The sequence below is a fragment of the Suncus etruscus genome, chromosome 3 (genome assembly GCF_024139225.1).
Source record: "Suncus etruscus isolate mSunEtr1 chromosome 3, mSunEtr1.pri.cur, whole genome shotgun sequence".
NCBI lineage: Eukaryota > Metazoa > Chordata > Mammalia > Eulipotyphla > Soricidae > Suncus > Suncus etruscus.
In genome coordinates this window covers 144,623,411-144,645,680 of record NC_064850.1, presented here as the reverse complement: position 1 = coordinate 144,645,680, position 22,270 = coordinate 144,623,411, and the positions used below count along the sequence as shown (strand labels likewise).

General features: G+C 38.7%; 1 protein-coding gene across 1 annotated transcript in view; it reads left to right on the top strand.

The window, feature by feature from the left end:
- The window catches only part of THOC1 (THO complex subunit 1), a 33,676-nt gene extending 13,109 nt beyond the window's left edge, over nt 1–20,567 (top strand). Inside the window, exons 8-21 of the mRNA XM_049770051.1 lie at nt 2,307–2,389; nt 3,448–3,521; nt 7,382–7,490; nt 9,677–9,808; nt 9,912–10,012; nt 12,367–12,433; nt 12,632–12,682; nt 12,771–12,841; nt 13,853–13,948; nt 14,671–14,736; nt 17,161–17,244; nt 18,645–18,792; nt 19,467–19,542; nt 20,153–20,567. Of these exons, the coding sequence (XP_049626008.1) occupies nt 2,307–2,389; nt 3,448–3,521; nt 7,382–7,490; nt 9,677–9,808; nt 9,912–10,012; nt 12,367–12,433; nt 12,632–12,682; nt 12,771–12,841; nt 13,853–13,948; nt 14,671–14,736; nt 17,161–17,244; nt 18,645–18,792; nt 19,467–19,542; nt 20,153–20,448 (1,454 nt within the window). The 3' untranslated portion in view covers nt 20,449–20,567. The remainder of the gene's footprint in view (nt 1–2,306; nt 2,390–3,447; nt 3,522–7,381; nt 7,491–9,676; nt 9,809–9,911; nt 10,013–12,366; nt 12,434–12,631; nt 12,683–12,770; nt 12,842–13,852; nt 13,949–14,670; nt 14,737–17,160; nt 17,245–18,644; nt 18,793–19,466; nt 19,543–20,152) is intronic.
- Nucleotides 20,568–22,270: the final 1,703 nt, after the last annotated feature.

Sequence of the window (22,270 nt, the reverse complement as noted above, 5' to 3'; positions counted from 1 at the left end):
GCAGCATCCCACCGGATCCCCAGCACCCATGCCGGGCAACCAGATCCCCCTCCTCTTCCTCCTCACTTGCCCCCCCCCCCAATTTTTTTTAAAAAGGAGTACCATATATGGGATGCTAGGATGAAACTTGGGTCAGCTGTATGAAAGGGAATCGCTCTACCCACTGCTATTATTACTCTGGCCCCTATTGTTTTTTTGTTTGTTTTGGGGCCACACCTGGCAGTACTCTGGTTACTCCTGACTGCTCAGAAATCACCCCTGGCAGACACCAGACCAAGTATGCTGGGGATCAAACTATGGTCTGTCCTGGGTCGGCCAAGTGCAAGGCAAACACTGTACTATGTGTAATCACTCTGGCCTCCTATTACTTGTGTTTTGACTTTTGATCTGTGATCATTTTTTTCCTTTAGGTTTTTTTTTGTTTGTAATTACTTTATTTAAGCACTGTGGTAAAAAAAAAAATGTTCATGATTGTGTTTCTGTCATACAATGTACACCAGCCTTCACCAATGCGCTTTTCCCACCCCCAGTGTCACCAGTTCTCCCTACTTCCCCCACTTGCCTCTGGGGCAGGCATTTTTCTCTCTTTCCTTCTTGACACTGGTTTGCACTATTGTTAATGAAGAGGTACCTTTCGTATCACTTTATTTCCTTTCAGTATCCATCCTTTTAAGTTTTCTTAAGTGCATTTTCTGTTTTGTTTGAACATCTTTATTGTTTTCTTGGTTTGTGTGTTTGTTTTCAAGAACATATCAGATTTTATTTCTGGTGGGATAATTCCTTGTGGTACTCCTGATCTGATCAAGGTCAACCACATTCAAGACACATGAAGAAATCTTTTCAAAAACATAAGATAGAATTCTGGTTTGAATTTCGAAGAAAAAGAATATAAAATTTTCCTTTTTTCTTTTTTTTTTTTTTTTTTTTTTGGTTTTTGGGTCACACCTGGCGTTGCTTAGGGGTGACTCCTGGCTGTCTACGGGGGACCATATGGGACACCGGGATTCGAACCAACCACCTTTGGTCCTGGGTCGGCTGTTTGCAAGGCAAATGCCGCTGTGCTATCTCTCCGGGCCCAAATTTTCCTCTTTTCATTGACTAAACAAATAAAGAATAATGTTAACAATTTTATAATTTCATATTTGAAATAACCATCAGGGACAAGCCAGTAGCAGCTCAAGTGGAACGCCTGTGCGTGCATGCGAACACGCAGGCACACACCAGTCCAAGCCAGTAGTTCAAGTGGTACACATAGCAGTCCCCCCCCCACACACACACATACACACCTTGGGTATTGTAACCTTTTTAACTATTAAAAAATTCCACTGTCAACTTTGGAGATAATTTGAAAGCTAAGTGTGTTCATTTGTGACTTGACCTTTTTTGTTTGTTTGAATTTGGTTTTTGGGCCACAACCAGTGGTGCTAAGGGTTTACTCTTGGCTCTGTGCTCAGAAATCTTCCTGGCTGGTTTGGGAGACAATATGGGATGCTAGGGATGGAACCTAGGTCAGCCATGTGGAAGGCAAACACCCTGCTTCTGTGCTTTCACTGGCCCCCAACTTGATCTTTGTTTGTTTGTGGGAGGCACACCCAACAGTGATAAGTTACTCCTGGGGGCCAGAGAGATAGCATGGAGGTAAGGCATTTGCCTTGCATGCGGAAGGTCGGTAGTAGCGGCATCCCATATGGTCCCCCGAGCCTGCCAGGAGCGATTTCTGAGTTTAGAATCAGGAGTAACCCCTGAGCGCTGCCAGGTGTGACCCAAAAACCAAAAAAAAAAGAGGTTACTCCTGGTTCTGTAGTCAGGAATCACTCCTGGTGGTGCTTAGGACCCCAAGGGATACTGGGATCAACCTGCGTCAGCCGCATGCAAGGGGAAAACCCTACCCACTGTGCTATCTCTCTGATTACTTTGACTTGATCTTTTAACTATGAGTTATCTTTGTGTATATTTTTGGATTGTGTAACAGCATTTACTGTGTGTACATTGTGCCAGAGATCAAATATAGATAAAGTGCCTTACCCATAGTACTCTGTCCAACCCCAGATTTATCTTCTTAAACAAATTTTTGTTTTGTTTTTGTTTTTGGGCCACACCCAGCGATGCTCAGGGGTGACTCCTGGCTGTCTGCTCAGAAATAGCTCCTGGGAGGCACGGGGTTACCATATGGGACACCGGGATTTGAACCAACCACCTTTGGTCCTGGATCAGCTGCCTGCAAGGCAAACGCCGCTGTGCTATCTCTACGGGCCCTTCTTAAACAAATTTTTATGTGATGAATTTATTTTAATTTTTTTTAATAGGTCTCAATTTGCAGAGTCAATTTAATCTAGAAAATGTCACTGTTTTCAATACTAATGAACAGGAAAGCACCTTGGGTCAGAAGGTAAGCCATATATATATATACTGTAAGTTTATAATTATTTTTGTGTTTCTGGGGGGGCTCTGTACCCAGTGATGCTCAAGGTTACTCTGGTTCTGCACTCACAGTTACTCCAAAGGATTCCCAGGGACCCTAGGTTAGGGATCTAACCAAGTTGGCCATGTACAAGCAAATGCCCTACCTGCTGTATTATGAAGTTTATTTTTTATTTTTGGTATTTGGGCCACACCCAGCAATGCTTAGAGGTTATTCCTAGCTGAGCACTCAGGAATTCCTCCTGGCGATACTCAGGACCATATGGCTGCTGGGTATCAAGTCCAGGTTGACTGCATTGGAGTATCTTCCTGGTCCTTAAGTTTATTATTAAGATCACACATGAATAGGTCTTCTAAATCATCAGAAAAACTAGTACCATTCTATCTTCCTTATAGGATTTTTGTGTGTTTTGAGATCCAGTGTCTATACTATTTTGAAATATACATTTTTTGCATGTATGTATGAGTGGAGGGTTGAGCCACACTCTTCTATACTCAAGCCTTTTACTCAGTTCTTGGGAGTCATCCTGGAAGTGATCTGGGACAATATGTGGTGCATGGGGTACCAAGGATTGAACCAGACAGAGTTGGCTACATGCTAGATAAGCACTTTAGCTCCTATAGTATAGTATTTCTGCCCTGCAGTTTCTTCTTTCAGACATAAATAGTGGATGTATTTCTGTATCAGTACATTCAGATCTTTTTGACCATTTTAATGCTTTCCAAGATCTTAAAAGGATGTGTGTGTGTGTTTGTGTTTGTGTGTGTGTGTGTGTGTGTGTGTGTGTGTGTGTGTGTGTGTAATCCCTTATCTGTAGGCATGTAGGTGATCTCTAGTAATTAAAAAAAAACTATAGGGATAGTTTTGTGGGGATGAGATTTTATGTTCAAGTAAAAATTGGGAAGAAAACTAAATTAAATTCACATTAGAATTACTGTGGTCATATTTGCTTAAGCAAAAATATGTCAAGCAGTGTGTAAATACCTTGCAGTTTAACAGCATAGGCTTTACCTTTTGATTTTTAGCACACTGAGGATAGAGAAGAAGGAATGGATGTAGAAGAAGGTGAAATGGGAGATGATGAAGCTCCGACAACTTGGTAAGTTATTTGAAATTCATGTTTTTTGATTTATAAAGATAATGCCTAACAGTGACATAACAGGTGTTTGAGTGAGGTGGAGACAAGAGGAATCATGTTTATTCTTTTTTTTTAGCTTTTATATAAACTACTTTAAAAATCATAAATCTTAAATAACTAGTGGGTTGATTCTGTTGATATCTAAATTACACACAGGCTTTGTGACTTTATACATTTCCCTCATGAAAAAGCCCATCTCCTAGTGAGCTATGTGATTAATCCCGATACCTTGATTTTTGCTATTATTTTTGTTACACTCTGCTCTGTGGGGCTTACTTCTGGCTTGGGCAACCATACAGGGTGCCCAGAATTAAATCAAGTTTGGTCTCACGCAAGGCAAGTGTCCTACTTGCTATCTCTCAAATCCCTTTGGGTTGACTTTTGTAAGTTTATTGGAGGTGGGGGGCTTTTTGAACCACACCAGCAGTTATTTCTGGTTCTGTGCTTAGAAATTACTCCTAGCAGGTTCAGGGGACCAATCAAATGCCAAGGATTGAACCTAGGTCAGCCCCATGCAAGGCAAACATCCTATTTGCTGTGCTATCACTCTGGCTCCAACTGAGCTGACTAATTTAATGAAGAAGGAAGATAAAAGACTTCTCTCTTCATCCCTCATATCTCTTCTCATCCCTCATACACCTGTTGGTTTCCTTTTGGTATCTACAGCCCTGTGCTTTCTTTCAAATAATCTCTTCTTGATGATTAAGAATGAGTGGAGGGGCCGGGCGGTGGCGCTAGAGGTAAGGTGCCTGCCTTGCCTGTGCTAGCCTTGGACAGACTGCAGTTTGATCCCCCGGCGTCCCATATGGTCCCTTAAGCCACGAGCAAATTCTGAGCGCATAGCCAGGAGAAAACCCTGAGCGTTACCTGGTGTGGCCCAAAACCAAAAAAAAAAAAAAAAAAAAAAAGAAATGAGTGGAGAAGTAAAATTGGATAGAATGAAAGAAAACTCACTAGGTCTCTTCCATTTTCTTAGATGACAAACTTCCTTTTTAGTTAAGAGAATTTTCTGAGGAGCAGAAAATTTCTGTTTGCACACGAGTTGTATTCTGATGTTCAGATTTCTGTCATATTGCCCAAAGAAATAGAAAAGTAGTGTGGCTTCAAGATTACTTTAATTATTTCCAACTGATATAACCTTAATTTCTGTCCAGTATCTGTAATATGTAGTAATACCACTGCAGTTGGAATGGATTCAATAAAATGTTGAACAGAAATGGCCTAATGAGGCAATTTTACTATTGTTGCTGTAGTTTGCGTTAAAAATTAAGAAAATACATAAAGTACTAAAATGGTCTCTTCACTGTTTAGTAACTTATAATAACTTGTGCTTTTAGGGTGTGGACACATGTAGTGGAGTCACTTTATTAATCCCTGGATTAATCCCTTAACCTCTCCCTCTGATCCTTCAATGGCCTTTTTTTTTTTTAATTTTTAATTTTTAATTATGAGAACAAAGATGCAAAGAAAGAGGACAAGGTAAAGTTACAGTGGAAGGACAATTACCCATAACATAATTCTCAGAAGTCCCCTTGCTGATATCTTAACTTTGAACTTTCAGCCAAAGAACATTAAGATAAATAAAACAGAATCTATGTACAATTACTTTGTCCCTCAAGTCCCCAGATTGTAACACATTATAATATTTCTTAACAGCACACAAGGCAATCTAAAGCCATAAAACTTATGTAACTCCTTAAACATTAGAGGCATGGTATTTTTACGTTTCCATGTACATGCATATTAGCTTAAGTTAACCTCAAATTTTAAGTGGTATTTTTTTCAGGATTAGAGTCAAAGGAGCACAGTAAAAACGGAGTTAGAGTGGCAATTGTTGTTTGCATAGGCCCACCAAAATATGAGGGGCATGGAAAGGAATAACCTTGGCCTAAATACAAAGAGACCCTACCCCTGAAGTTTCCTGGCATAAGACCAACTCTAGGCTCCAGGCAAGCTAGATCGTCCAATCCAAGACATTGTAGTGCCAACACTTTTATTTTTCACACAGTTTCTGTTGTTGGTATCATGTTTCTGTATTAAAGATCCTGGAACCTGCATATCCTACATTGAAGTCAGGATGTGGAGTGTCCTCTCGTTTCACCTCACCATTAAAGGGCAATGCAGGAAGCCCTGTCCTATAAGCAGGTTGTTGTTGTTGTTGTTAAGTCCTCTCAGTGTTAAGGGAAGTCTCTTTTGAGCAGGTTGATGTCTGAGCAGTGGTAGGGTCTTCCGTGGTAGAGGATTGTTTCCAGGTGATGTTATAGACAAACCTGGATGTTTCATGGATGGCTTCCTGAGTTCAGGGGTGAATGGAAGATGCCCTTTCTTCAGAGGCCTGTGCCAGATCATTATGTCAATGTTCAGAGTGTAAGGTCCCTTTGCACTACAAGATTTGTGTGTTCCAATCTCTATTAGATAAGATCTTACTTGTATGTATAGCATTTTCCCATTTTAATGTGCCTATGCAAAAAAGGAGCAATGCCATGTGGTGTTATTGGCGCATATGGGGGTCAATGGTCATTTTTAATGGATAATAGAGAATCCCTGAATGCAGAGCCAGGAGTAAACCTTGAGCACTGCCAAGTGTGGCCCCAAACAAAACAATCTCTTGTGTAAAATTTTAAATGTTTGTTTTAACATTAACTATCAATTCTTTATAGTCAATGATTGTTTATAGTTTAAAAAAATTGGGGCCGGAGAGATAGCATGGAGGTAAGGCATTTGCCTTTCATGCAGAAGGTCAGTGGTTTGAATCCCGGCCTGCCAGGGGCGATTTCTGAGCATAGAGCCAGGAGTAATCCCTGCGTGCTGCCGGGTGTGACCCAAAAACCAAAAAAAAAAGAAGAAGAATGAATTTCTACTGTACGGTATGTAGTTTTATGATATAGCCAAATTTTACTTTGAATTTGTAATCTCAGAATAAAGTCATAAAAGAAAAGTGTATAGCCGGGGAATAGTTCAGAAAGCCAAAGCACATGCCTAGAGTACCCAGAGACTAAATTCAAACCCTGGCAATACCCATCTGCCCTACTGCCCTCAATAGGGGGAACTATAGCTTCACCCAAACCTAGCACTGATCAATCAGGAAATGCTGTTATTTTCAAATTTACATTAGTATAGAAATATTTTTCTCACAGAAACTTTGGAGACGAGGAGTGGGGGTACTAGACTTCAGGAAGAATCCACATTCCTTCTCACTTCTTTTTGTTTGTTTTTTGTTTGGGGGGCCACACCCGTTTGATGTTCAGGGGTTACTCCTGGCTAAGTGCTCAGAAATTGCCCCTGGCTTGGGGGACCATATGGGATGCCGGGGGATCGAACTGTGGTCTTTCCTTGGCTAGCGCTTGCAAGGCAGACACCTTACCTCTAGCACCACCTCACCGGCCCCCCTTCTCACTTCTTATACCATTATGTATCAGTTTGATTTTTTTCCTATGATCCAACATGACCCATTGTCAGATCTGTATATTAAGCACTTGCAAAAATAAAAAATGCTAAATACTCCTTACTATAATAGTGAAAAGTCTTTATTTCCGGATATAATTTAGAGTTCATTTCTGGCCAAAATTTAAGAATTTCACTACAGAGTATAAAAAGGGTTTAATGTTAATGTTTTATGTTAATCCTCTTGAAATTTTATGTAGAGTTTATGTCAGTATTTATGAAAACAGTTTTATTGGGATAAAAGATCATTTATATCTTTCATCAGCTTAATAGGGTTTTGTGACTCAAGAAAAGTTACATGCATAAGATATTTCTAGAATTTTTTTGATATTTCTAGAATATGAGTGACTTGTTCAATATAACATTTATTTTATTAGCTCCATTCCAATTGATTACAACCTATACAGAAAATTCTGGTCACTTCAGGATTACTTCAGGAATCCTGTGCAATGCTATGAGAAGATTTCCTGGAAAACTTTTCTCAAGGTGAGAAAAAAAATCAGACTACCTAAAGTTCCATATTTTTACAGATAATGGCAGTTCCAAAGCTACCTTTTTCAGCTATTATTTGTTTTATATTCTGTGTTAATAACTTTACAGATATTATACAGATGCTAAATGGAGAATCAATACTAAACAAATATTGTAGAAAAGTTTATAATGACTTGGGAATTTGAGAGTTAATTTAAACCTTTCTTTTTTTTTCCAAAAATAAAGTCAACATTAATTATTTTACAGAATACATTCTTCAGCTTTTCTATTAGAAGGCAGAAAACTGTGACCTTGGACCTAATCTATCCCATTTCCCCTTTGTAAACAAAGTAATTTGGCCCATACTGTGCCTGCTCATTTACATATTTTTGTGGTTTATAGGGGGGTTATGGGTATGTTTCCATGGGACTTGCCTGGTAGTGCCGAGGAAACTGCAGTGTCAGGAAATCTAACCTGGGCCTTCACATGCAGGCTATGTACTTCTCTTTTAAGCTATCTCTTCATTTTTTCACTAATTTTTGTGTTGTTATTAAAGATTAGAATAGTTTCAGCTGAGACTATGATCCATATAGTTTTAAATGGTTATTAATAGCATTTTACAAAGAAAGTTTGCTAACACCTGTCTATAAGAATTCTCTCTCTTTTTTTTTTTTGGCTTTTGAGTCACACCTGGCAGTTCTCAGGGTTACTCCTGGCTCTATGCTCAGAAATCGCTCCTGGCAGGCTTGGGGGACCATATGGGATGCCAGGATTTGAATCACCATCCTTCTGCATGCAAGGCAAATAAATGCCCTACCTCCATGCTATTTCTCCGGCCCTATAAGAATTCTTGTTTTAGGGGCTGGAGAGATAGCACAGCAGTAGGGTGTTTGCCTTGCATGAGCTGACCCAGGAAGAACGGTGGTTCAAATCTGGGCACTGCTCTGGTCCCTAATACGCCTATTTTTTTTTCTTTTTGGGACACACCCAACTTAGCATACTCCTAACTTTGTGCTCAGGGATCACTCCTAGTGAAGCAAGGGTGGGGAAGCATCATATAGGATGATGGAGATTGAACCTGGATCAGCCATAAGGCAAGCACTCTACTTGCTGTAACTATCTGGCCCCAGGTTTTTTAAAAGATTGATTTTTAAAAGATATATAGCTTGGGGCCTTGGAGAAATAGTGTTAGGACATTTGCTTTGCATGCAGCCGACCCAGGACAGATGGTGGTTTGAATACTGGCATCCCTTGTGGTCCCCCAAGCCTACCAGGATCAATTTCTGAGCTCAGAACCAGGAGTAACCCCTGAGCACCGCCAAGGGAGACCCAAAATCTAAAAAGAATAAAAAAGAGAAATATGGGGCCGAAGAGATAGCATGGAGGTAAGGCGTTTGCCTTTCATGCCTTTCATGCAGGACAGCGGTTCAAATTTTGGCATCCCATATGGTCCCCTGTGCCTGCCAGGAGCGATATCTGAGCATAGAACCAGGAGTAGCCCCTGAGTGCTGCCGGGTGTGACCCAAAAACAAAAACAAAAATAAAAGAGAAGTATGGCTTGTATTAGATGTTGTCTTAATTTTATATACAGTAGGATTTGGGGCCACCATACTAACTCATATTAAATGAGAAATCACGTGGAATTTTTTTAAATTTTTTATTTTATTTTATTTTATTTGGTTTCTGGGTCACACCAGTGACACTCAGAGGTTACTCCTGGCTCTGTGCTCAGAAATCAATCCTGGCAGGCTCAGGGGGACCATATGGGATGCCGGGATTTGAACCACCGTCCATCTTGGATATACTGCTTACAAGGCAAATGCCCAATCACGTGGAATTTTGATAGGAGTTAACAGCATCCTTATCATTTGGTCACATACTTAGAAATGCTGAAAACTGTTTCCTTGGCTACTGGTTAAACTTAACTGGTAAATTTCTGTGTACTCAGAAGTATTCTTTTCTTTGCTTTTTCCTTTCACAAACTACATAAGAAATCACACTTGTTTAAAAGTACTATTTCTTCTTTTACAATACCAGTGACAGTTATTTTGCCCTCATTTTACTATCTTCTAACTTTTCCTGCTTACTGTATATAGTTGTTAATTGGAAGCTGATTTCTAAATTTTTTCATAGAGAAGAGCACTAAACTAAACTTTTGAGAATAATGCCATTCTAAACTAAATGATATTTTTACTTTACAGTATTCTGAAGAAGTTCTAGCTGTTTTTAAAAGTTACAAACTAGATGATACTCAGGCCTCAAGGAAAAAGATGGAAGAATTAAAAACAGGAGGAGAGCATGTATACTTTGCAAAATTTTTAACAAGTGAAAAGGTATAACTCTAATTCCTACTAAGCATAACAAAAAATTATCTTACATTTCTGTGCAATTAAACAAAGGTCAAGTCTAACATTATGTATTTGTGTGCTTGTTTAGCTGATGGATTTACAACTGAGTGACAGTAATTTTCGGCGTCACATCTTGTTGCAGTATCTCATTTTATTTCAGTATCTCAAGGGGCAGGTCAAGTTCAAAAGGTAAGTTAATATGTACAGTAAGTGATTTCTAAAGAGCAAAATATGTTCCTTATTGATGTGCTTTTCTAGCTATGTGTCAAATTTTGTACAAGGAACACTTCACTAAAACATTTCTTTGGAGCAACATTAGATAATCAGAGGTATATGTTCAAGTGACCAGACACAGGGCTATTTATTCTAGAAGAAAAAAATCTGTATATAGTTACTGTCAGTATATTTACTAGAGAGCAGGCATCAGGGCTTCCGAAGAGTTCTCAGGTGGCTGAGAGCTCTCTACTCCTGACTTCTTCATTCCCTTTTCATCTTATTCAGACCCTCTCTAAACATAGTTTGCAAACTAAGTCAAAAATATTTCTCAGGGCCGGAGAGATAGCATGGAGGTAAGGCATTTGCATTGCGTGCAGGTCGGTGGTTCAAATCCCGGCATGGTCCCCTGAGCCTGCCAGGAGCGATTTCTGAGCATAGAGCCAGGAGTAACCCCTGAGCACTGCCGGGTGTGACTCAAAAACCAAAAAAAAAAAAAAAAATTAGCCTTGCATGCAGGACAGTGGTTCAAATCCTGGCATCCATTATGGTCCCTTGAGCCTGCTGGGTGTGACCCAAAAACAAAACAAACAAAAAAATTGTCTTGCACACAGCCAACCCAGGTTTGATCCCCAGCTCCCCATATAGGCTCCTGAGCCAAGGACTCATCCCTGAGCACCAGGTTATGCCTCATATTCTCTCTCTCTCTCTCTCTCTCTCTCTCTCTCTCTCTCTCTCTCTCTCTCTCTCTCTCTCTCTCTCTCTCTCTCTCTCTCTCTCTCTCTCTCTCTCTCTCTCTCTCTTCTCTCTCTCTCCTCTCTCTCCTCTCTCCTCTCTCTCTCCTCTCTCTCTCTCCTCTCTCTCCTCTCTCTCTCACACACTGGGTCCCTCTTACCAAAAAAATGGTTTCTCACAGGAGTGGTACTTTATTTTTTTGTTTTGTTTTGGGGCCACACCCGTTTGATGCTCAGGGGATACTCCTGGCTAAGCGCACAGAAATCGCCCCTGGCTTGGGGGACCATATGGGACGCCGGGGGATTGAACCACGGTCCTTCCTTGGCTAGTGCTTGCAAGGCAGACACCTTACCTCTAGCACCACCTCACTGGCCCCAGGAGTGGTACTTTCACAAGCATCAAAACTTAACAAAACCAAGGAAATGTTTGCAGTAAAAAGGAGTTCTCATTTCAGAGGGCATTTAGTAAACAAACTGGACACTGGGTAGCTCTGTCTGCTGCACAGATCATTTCCTTTTGTCTCTGTGATTTAATTATTTGATGTTTAAGGTAACACATGTGAAGAGGAAGGGTTTGAGTATTTTTATTGCATGTGGGAACCCAGTTTGTTTTGGTAGTTTTGGGGGGAATATTTGTCTTGGGGATGACACCTAGGGGTTATTCCTGGTTATTCAGGAATCACTTGGCAGACTCCTGGGAATATATGGGACCTGGGGATCAAACTTCAGTTGGTCACCTACAAGGCAAGCTCCCTACTCTCTGAACTCTTGCCCTGGCCCCAGGAACCCGATTTTGATCCCTACACTGCTTGGTTCCCCTTAAATACTGTTGGGGACAAACACCAATAAATAAAACCAAAAAAAAAAAAGGAGGAAAATTAAAATAGTACATAGCAAGCACTCAAAAATAGTATTTTATTACAATAGCTTGGTGAAAACTAAGAATAATCAAGAATTTTGAATCCAGAACTAGGTTTGAATGCTTCTCTAAACTTGGACAAATCACAAAGTGAACAAATCACAAATCAATGACTTAGTATCCTTTAAGTCATATGTAATCATCCTGAGAAGCAGTTGAACAATGTATGCATAGTTTTCATATCCTGGTATAAGAGTCTATTGACATTATTGACTTACTTCAAAACAGTGCATAGGGAGAGCTAAATTAATGGCAGCTATTAACAATCTAGGGTCTGCCTCAGCCTTCACATAGGATCATACATTTTTAAAATATATTTTAAAAGGGTGTAGCTTTGTAGATGTGCATATCATACAAAGAAATGTTATTGTACCAAAGGCTACTATTCCACGTTAAGCTTATTTTAAGGAACGCCATGTGCTTTTATAGTAATTGATTTATTAAATGTGTGCTCTCTATTACCTTCATGTCTTTCATAGGATTCTAAACCTACTCAATCTAAAAGATTCAGTACAGAAACTTTTAGAGTGCCCTTATTATGACTATTCCTGATGGTTTTGAAACTTTACAACTTGATTAACTTATTTACATGCCTTGTATTATATTTCAAGACTGTGAATAAATCTTAACATTAAATGTCTCTTGCTGTAATACGCTTTACTGTTTTGTTTCCCTAGTTCTAACTATGTTTTAACTGATGAACAATCACTCTGGATTGAAGATACCACAAAATCAGTTTATCAAGTAAGTTCATCATGCAACAAACCCATGATTGAACAAAATGGAAATTTAGAATTTTCTTTGTTTCAGCCCCAAATAGGAAAATAAGGATAAAGTTAAGCTCAGGTACAAGACCACAAACACTTCTTGGTTCTCTGCCTACAAACCACTTCTATGATGCAGAAAGTTGTTGAAAGCTTAGTATATTCTTTCTAATCACAGCTACTATCTGAAAATCCACCCGATGGAGAAAGATTTTCAAAGATGGTAGAGGTATGTGTTTTATATTTTCGTAGCCTCTTTATCACCAAATAGGTTTAAGAACCTTTCCTTATGCTAATGTAATTTCTATTTTTTCTAGCATATATTAAATACTGAAGAAAACTGGAACTCATGGAAAAATGAAGGCTGCCCTAGTTTTGTGAAAGAAAGGTAAATTGTCTCAAGCAGTTTTAACAACCTCAAATTGTAATTCGACATTTTACTGAAATACAGATGTGCATTTGTGTTTTACGTAACTTGAACTCTAATAATCCAATCTTTTTTTTCTTTTGGTTTTTTGGCCAAACTCGGTGACGCTCAGGGGTTACTCCTGGCCATGTCCTCAGAAATTGCTCTTGGCTTGGGAGACCATATGGGACGCCAGGGTCTGTCCTAGGCTAGCGCACCCAGTCGTTTTTCTTTATGATGGGAGATGTGCATTGGCTTTGGGGCCACACCCAAGTAGTGTTTTGGTCTACTATCAGCACTGAACTGAGGAGTTACTCCTGGAAATTCTTGGGGGTACCATGCAGTACTAGAGATTAAACTACACCTGTATAGCATGTGCTCAACCTGTTATCTGCCCTCTCACATATGTAAGTTTCTTGATATATATTTCTATTGCTGAGAAAATACACCCATTTTTTGTCATTTCTTCTGGTGTTAACATCTTTTCTTCTACTGATGGTAGAATATGAAATATTGGGGCTGGAGTGGTGGTGCAGCGGGTAGGGCATTTGCCTTGCACGCAGCTGACCTAGGATGGAACGAGGTTCGATCTGTGTCCTGTATGGTTCCCTCAAGCCAGGAACGATTTCTGAGTGCATAGCCAGCAGTAATCCCTGAAACATCACAGGGTGTGGCCCAAAATAAACAAAAAAACAAATATGAAGTATTCATTACATAGTAAAAATGCTAACTTAAGTTTTCTAACAAAGTTTAGGAGGAAATCAGTGTTAACAATAGTGAACAAATAGGGCGAGGCAACATAAATGGTCAGGCACTTGCTTGCCTTGTTAGTGGCTGAATTGTTTCCCTGGCACCGCCTATAATGCCTCTCCCCTCCCCCCAGCATTGCAGGCGTAACTATCACCACTTCCCTGAAAGAACTAATTTTACACTGAATGCTTTTCCATCTCTGCTGATGTCTATTTAACGTTTAGTATGTTTTATTCATCACAGAACATCAGATACCAAGCCAACGAGAGTAGTACGGAAGAGAACAGCACCAGAAGACTTTCTAGGGAGAGGACCGAACAAAAAGATTCTGATGGGAAAGTAGGTTAACTTTTCTCCATTAGAATGTTAGCAGTTACATTCATATGAAGATGTTACTGTGAGAATTCACCAGTTTTTGTGGTGTTCTAGTAAATGTGTTTGACATATACAATAATGATCAAAGTAAATCACACCCTGTCACCAAGGCTTGTAGATTCATGCAACTGACTTTTTGTTTCCTTTTAAAACCCATGGTCGTTGGCTATGCCATTTATCTGGTTACAGAAAGTCAGTTGTTTAAACTCATTCAACTATTGGAAGTTATGAGAGGGTACCACAATCCTTGAATCCCAGTGACTTTACAGTTCACCTTTAAATTGAGTATTTTTAGTTAAAATGATAAGATCATTTTATAATTATAATTTATAATTCTATAAATTAAAATTTAAAATAAAATACATATCTTGGGGCCGGGCGGTGGCGCTAAAGGTAAGGTGCCCGCCTTGCCTGCGCTAGCCTTGGACGGACCGCGGTTCGATCCCCCGGTGTCCCATATGGTCCCCCAAGCCAGGAGCAACTTCTGAGCGCATAGCCAGGAGTAACCCCTGAGCGTTACTGGGTGTGGCCCAAAAACCAAAAAAAAAAATAAAATAAAATACATATCTAATAGCACTGAAATTAACCACTGTCTATTGTTTTTCTATCTAACTTTAAGACATAATAGATATAAATCATAAAAACACATTTGTAAAAATATGAATATTCTTATGTTTATTCTGTAGTGAGGAGTTAACAAGGCTTTGGAATCTATGTCCTGATAATATGGAAGCCTGTAAATCAGAAACAAGGTAAATTTAAAATGTTCACATAAAGAATTGCTTTTCTCAATTGTTCTACAAGTACATCCGAGAGTTTTGTGAACTTTCTATTAGTTGTGTGTGTATATACATATATATGTATTGGGTTATAACAATTTCATATTCATTTTTGTGAGTTGTGGAAGATCGAAGGCTAGTATCTGTAGACATTTTAATATATCTGCACAAGGATATTGGTATAGGCACAGGTTTTTTTTTTGTTTTTTTTTTTTAGCAATGTTATAGGAAATATGGGATAAGAAGCTCTTATCCAAGAATATGGTTAAGTTGTGGCATGTCGATATAATGGATTTTTATATACTGTGTGCTAAAATTTAGGATTACCAACATAGGTTTACTGTGGCAAAATCAGAAATACAGAAAGTTAAAAACAGGATTCCATTAATAAAAAGTTTGAAGGGCCAGAGCAATAGCACAGCAATAGGGCATTTGCCTTGCACATGGCCAACCCTGGACGGACTCCTGTTCAATTCCCAGCATCCTACATGGTCACCCAAGCCTGCCAGAAGCTTTATGAACACAGCTGGGTGTGACCCCCCCCCCCCAAAAAAAAGGCTTGAAAAATTAAAGAAGATATGTGTATAAAATAGAATCATTTTGTTTAATGACAAATATAATTTCTGAAAAGTGATTTTGGAGAGAGGAAAACATTTTAAAGGAAACATGGTTATTCTCAACTATATGGTTTGTAAGTCTGAAAACATATACAGCAAATGTATTTGTAAGATCAATCCTGATCGCTAGCAATATATAACTTAAAACTAAAAAATGGTCTCAAATATTTGTGAGTATAATTGGAATTTTAGGATAAAGCGTCTAGTGAAAAGGAGCCTACAGCTCCTTTTAAGTGAAAAAACAAAAAACACCCCATAATCGCATGCAGGACTGCAAGTATGACATGCAGGTAAATAGACAAATGCACAAGATACATTTTCAGGCCTGTGGAATTTACCACATGTAGGCTATATAATTTTGTAATTAAGTTTCTAAAATGTTGGTTTTTCATCAGAGAGCCTACATTTCTAGGTTTTGTTAAAGATACCTTGTGTGACCCTTGGATCTTACTGATTTGCTGACTATCGATATTTAAAAAAAAATTTTTTTTTTTTTTTTGGGCCACACCTGGCAGTGCTCAGGGGTCACTCCTGGCTGTCTGCTCAGAAATAGCTCGTGGCAGGCACGGGGGACCATATGGGACACCGGGATTTGAACCAACCACCTTTGGTCCTGGATCGCAAACGCCGCTGTGCTATCTCTCTGGGCCTGATATTTTAAATTTCTTAAAACAAACTTAAGGTGCAATTAAAAGCCAATTATTACAATCTAAAACTAAAGTGAAATCTCAGTATTATCTGGTTATAACTTTTGGTGAAGGAAAACATCCATAAATGTGTGTATGATATGAAAAAGTCTGGCTTGCTGGTAAAATTCAAATACTAAACAAATCCCTGCAGCTGTGACCATAACACTCATAAGATCATATGTTGCCCTACATTTATATATACTGTATTTTCCGGCGTATAAGACGACTTTTGAAACAAAAAAAACGTCGACCGAAAATCGGGGGTGACGACTTTTGAAACAAAAAAATGTCAACTGAAAATTGGGGGTCGTCTTATATACGCCGAGTATATCCCGAAAAATGTTTCAATATGCCGCTAAACGAAAATTGTCTGAATATTGTCACAAAACGAATTTTTCAATTCGATCCTACACCAATCACTGCCAGGCTGCTCGGACCGCCTCTCTGACTCAGCCAATCCAAGTAGGCTTTTGATGCATGCAAATTAGACAATGTTCTGACCAGAATCTACACTGTCAAAAGCCTGCTCGGATTGGCCAGAGTCAGAGAGGAAGTCTATGACAGTATAACCTTTGAACCTTTGCTTGTTGTGATTGGCTAACTGTGGTACATACAGTTGCAGCACAGGAACGTTGTCTGATACAGCGAATATAGGCCTATCTATGTTTTAACTGCAAAATTAGGGGGTCATCTTATATCCCAGCAAATACGGTATATAAACAAGATATGGGCCAGAGGGATAGCACAGCGGCGTTTGCCTTGCAAGCAGCCGATCCAGGACCAAAGGTGGTTGGTTCGAATCCCGGTGTCCCATATGGTCCCCTGTGCCTGCCAGGAGCTATTTCTGAGCAGACAGCCAGGAGTAGCCCCTGAGCACCGCCGGGTGTGGCCCAAAAACCAAAAAAAAAAAAAAAAAGATATAATACCAGTTGCACTGCCACCACCCTTAAGGCTTTTACTTTTGAGTTATTCACCTCTTTACAATACTTGATTCTTAAATAAGATAATTCACTGAGTAACATTTTAATCATGTATTGCAATTTTGAGAACTTATTAAGAGCACACAATTGAAACTGGCTTGTAATTCTTAGGGAATACATGCCAACATTGGAGGAATTTTTTGAAGAAGCCATTGAACAAGCAGATCCTGAAAATATGGTTGAAAATGAATATAAGTAAGTAAAGTTTCTTGAACTAACATTATAGCAACTGACATTAGGGAGTCGCTAGTTGTCCCAAGTTCACATTATTGCACATCCTTTTATCAGTGACCATCCCCACTGATCAAGCAACTGGTGCCAGAACATTTCACTTAAGATGTGCTTCACTTTGGGGAATTTACATAACAGTTTGCAGGAACTCAAGTTGAACAGATTTCTGTATTTGAATTCTGAAGCTCACCTATTCCCAGTTATATTTACAATTTTTATAAGTTCATATATTCTTCTTAGAAACTTTTGGATGTTTCCCTTTTACTTTTGGAGCTGGATCTGCTCTAATCCCATACACCCCACACCCTTTTGGAGGCATTTTTATTCATTGAATGAATTGGTATTGAGTACCAAGTGAATTTTAAGATGTGATACTTACGTAACAAAGCAAATAGTAGTTACATTAAGATGATGAAAAGTTGTGTTTGAATTTGTAAGATATTCTGAAATTCATATCTACAGGTAATACTGCCAGTATTTCAACTTCTTGAATACTGTGAACCTACTATGACATTTTAAATAGTTGATTCCTGCACATAAGGCACAATATAATCAATACTATACAGACTAACTTGGTCAACTTTTAAAATGTGTTTCCTGTTGGGGCTGGAGCAATAGCACAGCGATGGGGCATTTGCCTTGCACATGGCCAATCCAGGATGGACCTTGGTTCAATTCATTGCGTCCCATCTGATCCTCCAAGCCAGGAGTGATTTTAGAGCACATAGTCAGTAGTAACCCCTGAGCATCACACGCAGGGTGTGGCCCAAAAGCAAAAAATGAAGTAAAATAAAATGTGTTTGCTGTTAATCAGTGAACTGCAAACCAAGAGCTACTTTGCAGAATTGGATCAGAATGAAAATAGTGCTGCTTTGAAGGATCAAAAATAGAGGTGTATGCATGAATGAGGCTACACATTCTATCTCTGGTACTATCCCACATCACTGTGACCTTTAACAACAAAAGTGTGTTCTAGATAAGAACATGCTGTAGGGGCCGGAGTGATAGCACAATGATAAGGCGTTTTTCCTTGCACTTGGCCAATACTGAACGGACCCTGGTTCGAATCCCAGCATCCCATATGGTCTCCAAGCCTGCCAGGATCAACTTCTGAGCATAGAGCCAGGTGTGACCCCCAAAGAAAAAATTATCCAAGAACCCCACATTATCCAGGATCCCCGCAAGTCATTTTGAACAGAGCCAGGAGTAATACCTGAACTATGTAGGTGTGAACCCCACACCCCCAAAGAAAGAACATGGTGTAAATTCTCTACATTTGAAAGGGAAAAATGTTGTGTTTGACTACTTAGTGTAATTTCAGATGGAGAATTACTCTAATTAGGATGAAATGATTCTTTTTATAGGGCAGTCAACAATTCCAATTATGGTTGGAGAGCCTTGAGGCTATTAGCACGGAGAAGTCCTCACTTCTTCCAGCCTACCAATCAGCAGTTTAAAAGTTTGCCAGAATATCTTGAAAACATGGTAATAAAGCTAGCCAAGGAATTACCAGTAAGTAACATAGAACAATGTTTTCACAGTTCTTCATTGTTAGCTTCTTTAAAATTACTATTACCCTTTAAGAAAAAAGCCAAATTTTTAATTGACTATATTCAAGTTATCTACTTCCCACATTTGAAAGAATTAATACTAGTTTCTTAAAATGTCTATAAATTTAATTTTGTAAATAATGCAGAAAGTACATAAATTGAGAGTTACTTTTCTTACATAACTTGCAATTTGGTCTGCTTCCACAGAAATCTGGGTAAATTATGTATAAATTCAGACTTTTATAGTTAACAAAAAAATCTCTTCTCTGTTCTATTTTCCACTAGTTTTCTAAATGTACTGTGAAATAGTAATGCACATCAAAAACCTATAAAGCTAACTCAAAAAATAGTGGCAACATAGTGTTGACTCAGTCTTCCCATAGCCATTATTTTACTCTATATTGAATTTGCAGGGCAACTTACCTTGATTTTTTTTAACTGACTTCCTTCTGTTCAGAGTGGGAGTAAGGGAGGTCTTTCTAATTCTCAGGTCTTCCTGTATCTCCCCAGTATCTTACAATCACTGGCCCCTCCACTTAAGACTCTCATGACCACCCTATTTAAACCAAGTGAACCTCCAGCTATCTAATTTTAGAAGTTGGTATTCTCTTACATACTCTTCATACTCATTTTTAGCCTCCTTCTGAAGAAATAAAAACAGGTGAGGATGAAGATGAGGAAGATAATGATGCTTTACTGAAAGAAAATGAAAGTAAGAATCAAATTATCTTGACTCTTTTCAAAATTGGAAAAGATTGGGGTTCTTTGTTGAGAGGCACATTCTTGATTCAATCTACTTTCAACTATTACCATTTACCTCAGCTCTTATAGTGTAGATTTAAACCTTAAAATACTTTATTTTTAATACAACAAAGCAGGGAAGTATATAGAAGGAAGATTCTATTTGAAGGTAACAGCCTCAGAGCAGAGTGGGTGGGGAGGGGTGGAGCAGCTGGTTTCAGGAAAGCCAAGGGAGCTTATAACTTCTTAACCTTGATTCATTTCTCAAGGATCATAGAATGATATGAAAAGAGATAGCATAGCACTAGGCTATTTCCCTTGCATTTGGCCAACCCAGGATGGACCTGCGTTCGATTCCTGGCATCCTATATGGTCCCCCCCCAAGCATGCCAGATGTGATTTCTGAGTGCATAGCCAGGAGTAACCCTGGGTGCGGCTGTGTGTGGCCCAAAGACCAAGAAAATGAAGAGACTTCTGACATCTTGAATTAATACCTGTGTCTCCATATCTTTCCAGTTGTAATCTTACAGTGTATGTGTCCTTGTACTTAGCATAAAACTTACATTTCTTATGTTTTCTAGGCCCTGATGTTCGGCGAGACAAACCTGTAACAGGGGAACAAATAGAGGTATTTGCCAACAAACTGGGCGAACATTGGAAGGTTTTGGCTCCCTACTTGGAAATGAAAGACTCAGAAATTAGACAGATTGAGTGTGACAGTGAAGACATGAAGATGAGAGCTAAGCAGCTACTAGTTGCCTGGCAAGATCAAGAGGGGGTGCATGCAACGCCTGAGAATTTGATTAATGCACTGAATAAGTCTGGATTAAGTGACCTTGCAGAAAGTCTAACTAATGACAATGAGACAAATAGTTAGCTTAATTTCTTTCTTCTTTCTTTCTTTTTTTTATTAAAACTGTGATAAGATTTTGTTAACCAAGCAGCATTTCATAAGAGGTCCACTGGTTTTGGTAAACAATAAACATTTTTATATAACAGTTGTACAATTGGCTGATGCTCCAAGAAAATAATGCATATTAGCTCTTAATAAATGGCCTCAGGGATTGCATGGGGGGGGTAGAGGTTTGAGAAAATAGTCAGAATATGACCTTAAGGTCACACAATAGTTTTTTTTTTTAACAATAAAGCCAACAAAATGTAGGGGTATTTTGTTTTCCTAAGAGATACTGCCATATCAGTTTCCCATATGCCATAGTTAGAAAATTTAACTCACTAGTCAAGTCTCTATAGGACTACTCTCTTATGGCTTTCAATGTAGGGGACTGGCAAATAATGGTCCATTCACCACCTGTTTCTATTTTGGTATTGTCCATGGCTCTTCCCATATTGTAAGAAAGCTGGAGTTTAGTAGCTGCCACACTTTATTTGCAAAGCCATTATAAAAACTCTTTGCTGACCCCAACTTTACATGAAGCAGGGTAGAGTCTAAAACCTAGTTCTGACCTTACAAAACAATCTCTTCAGTGATTTAAGATGACTGACTAGGGATTGTGGTAAGCATATGAAAGCACCCTGTGTGTGTTGACATCAACCACTGTGTAGAGATAGCTAGATATATATAGGTCCACCTACTTTTCCTATTCCCATATAAACACTGAGGCTCTAAGTTTAGGTCATTGCTTATTTCTAATTGATTCTTAAGGGCAACTAACTGCATATTACACTGTAAATGTTATTGTGTAGACTTGAATTCACTAGCTAGTCCAAAGCAAAGCACTATTACCAAAAAGGCCTCTGTAATTGCACAGCATATAAGGCACACTCAGGTGTCAGAGATTTTCTTACTCACTCTCCCCTTCTCTCAAAGACCTTATATGAGAGGCTGACTTCTAAAACAGCCTAATTAATTTTAAAAAGTCTTTGGAATAATGCTTTTTGGACTGAATGAAGTTTTTATAATAATGTCAAAGTTCTAATTCCATATGAAGCTTATAAAATTTGTTCTAAATCTACCTCACCTGATCAATTCTACTATAATCTTACATCCTCAAATTGTTCAGACTGAGAGCCAGACCAAATTAAAAAGCAAAACCAGCATAAAGTTGCTGGCATTATATAATATATAGAGAAATTATTACTATTCTTAAGGTCTCATCTTCCCCATTCTGCCAGGCACCCTTGCACAAAGCAAGGGTGAGAGGCAGTAGTAAGAATTTAGCTTTTAAAGAACTTCCATGTTGCTCTGAAATATTTCATTCCTTAGTATTGAAAATGGTCATTATTCTCTAAGAATTTAATAATCACTAGTTCTATGCTCTGTAGAGTATTTAAACTAAGCCAAGATAACAGATTTCATAATTCCCAAAGTTAAATGCTGTAACTAAAATCCAGAGACCTTAAGATAATATTCTGTCTTTTCTCTAGCAATCAAGGCTCTTAAAGATGAGGAATTAATTATACTAAAATGTAAGAAAATCTATCCATAAGATATCTCAGTCTTCGTATTCCTAACATCCTTTAAAGTCAATTAAGTTCTTGACATTTATATCACGATCTTATATAAGATGTATTGTCAGAGTAAATGCAAACAGCTTAGTCAAGAACAAATCTGATGACTTGCATTCAGTATTCAGAAACTCCATTACTTTTACAACTTTGTGTTTCTTTTTAAACAGAATATGTGATCAAGAAAAGAAGAAACAATTTTTCAGTGGATGCTTAACAGCAAAAGAAAACTA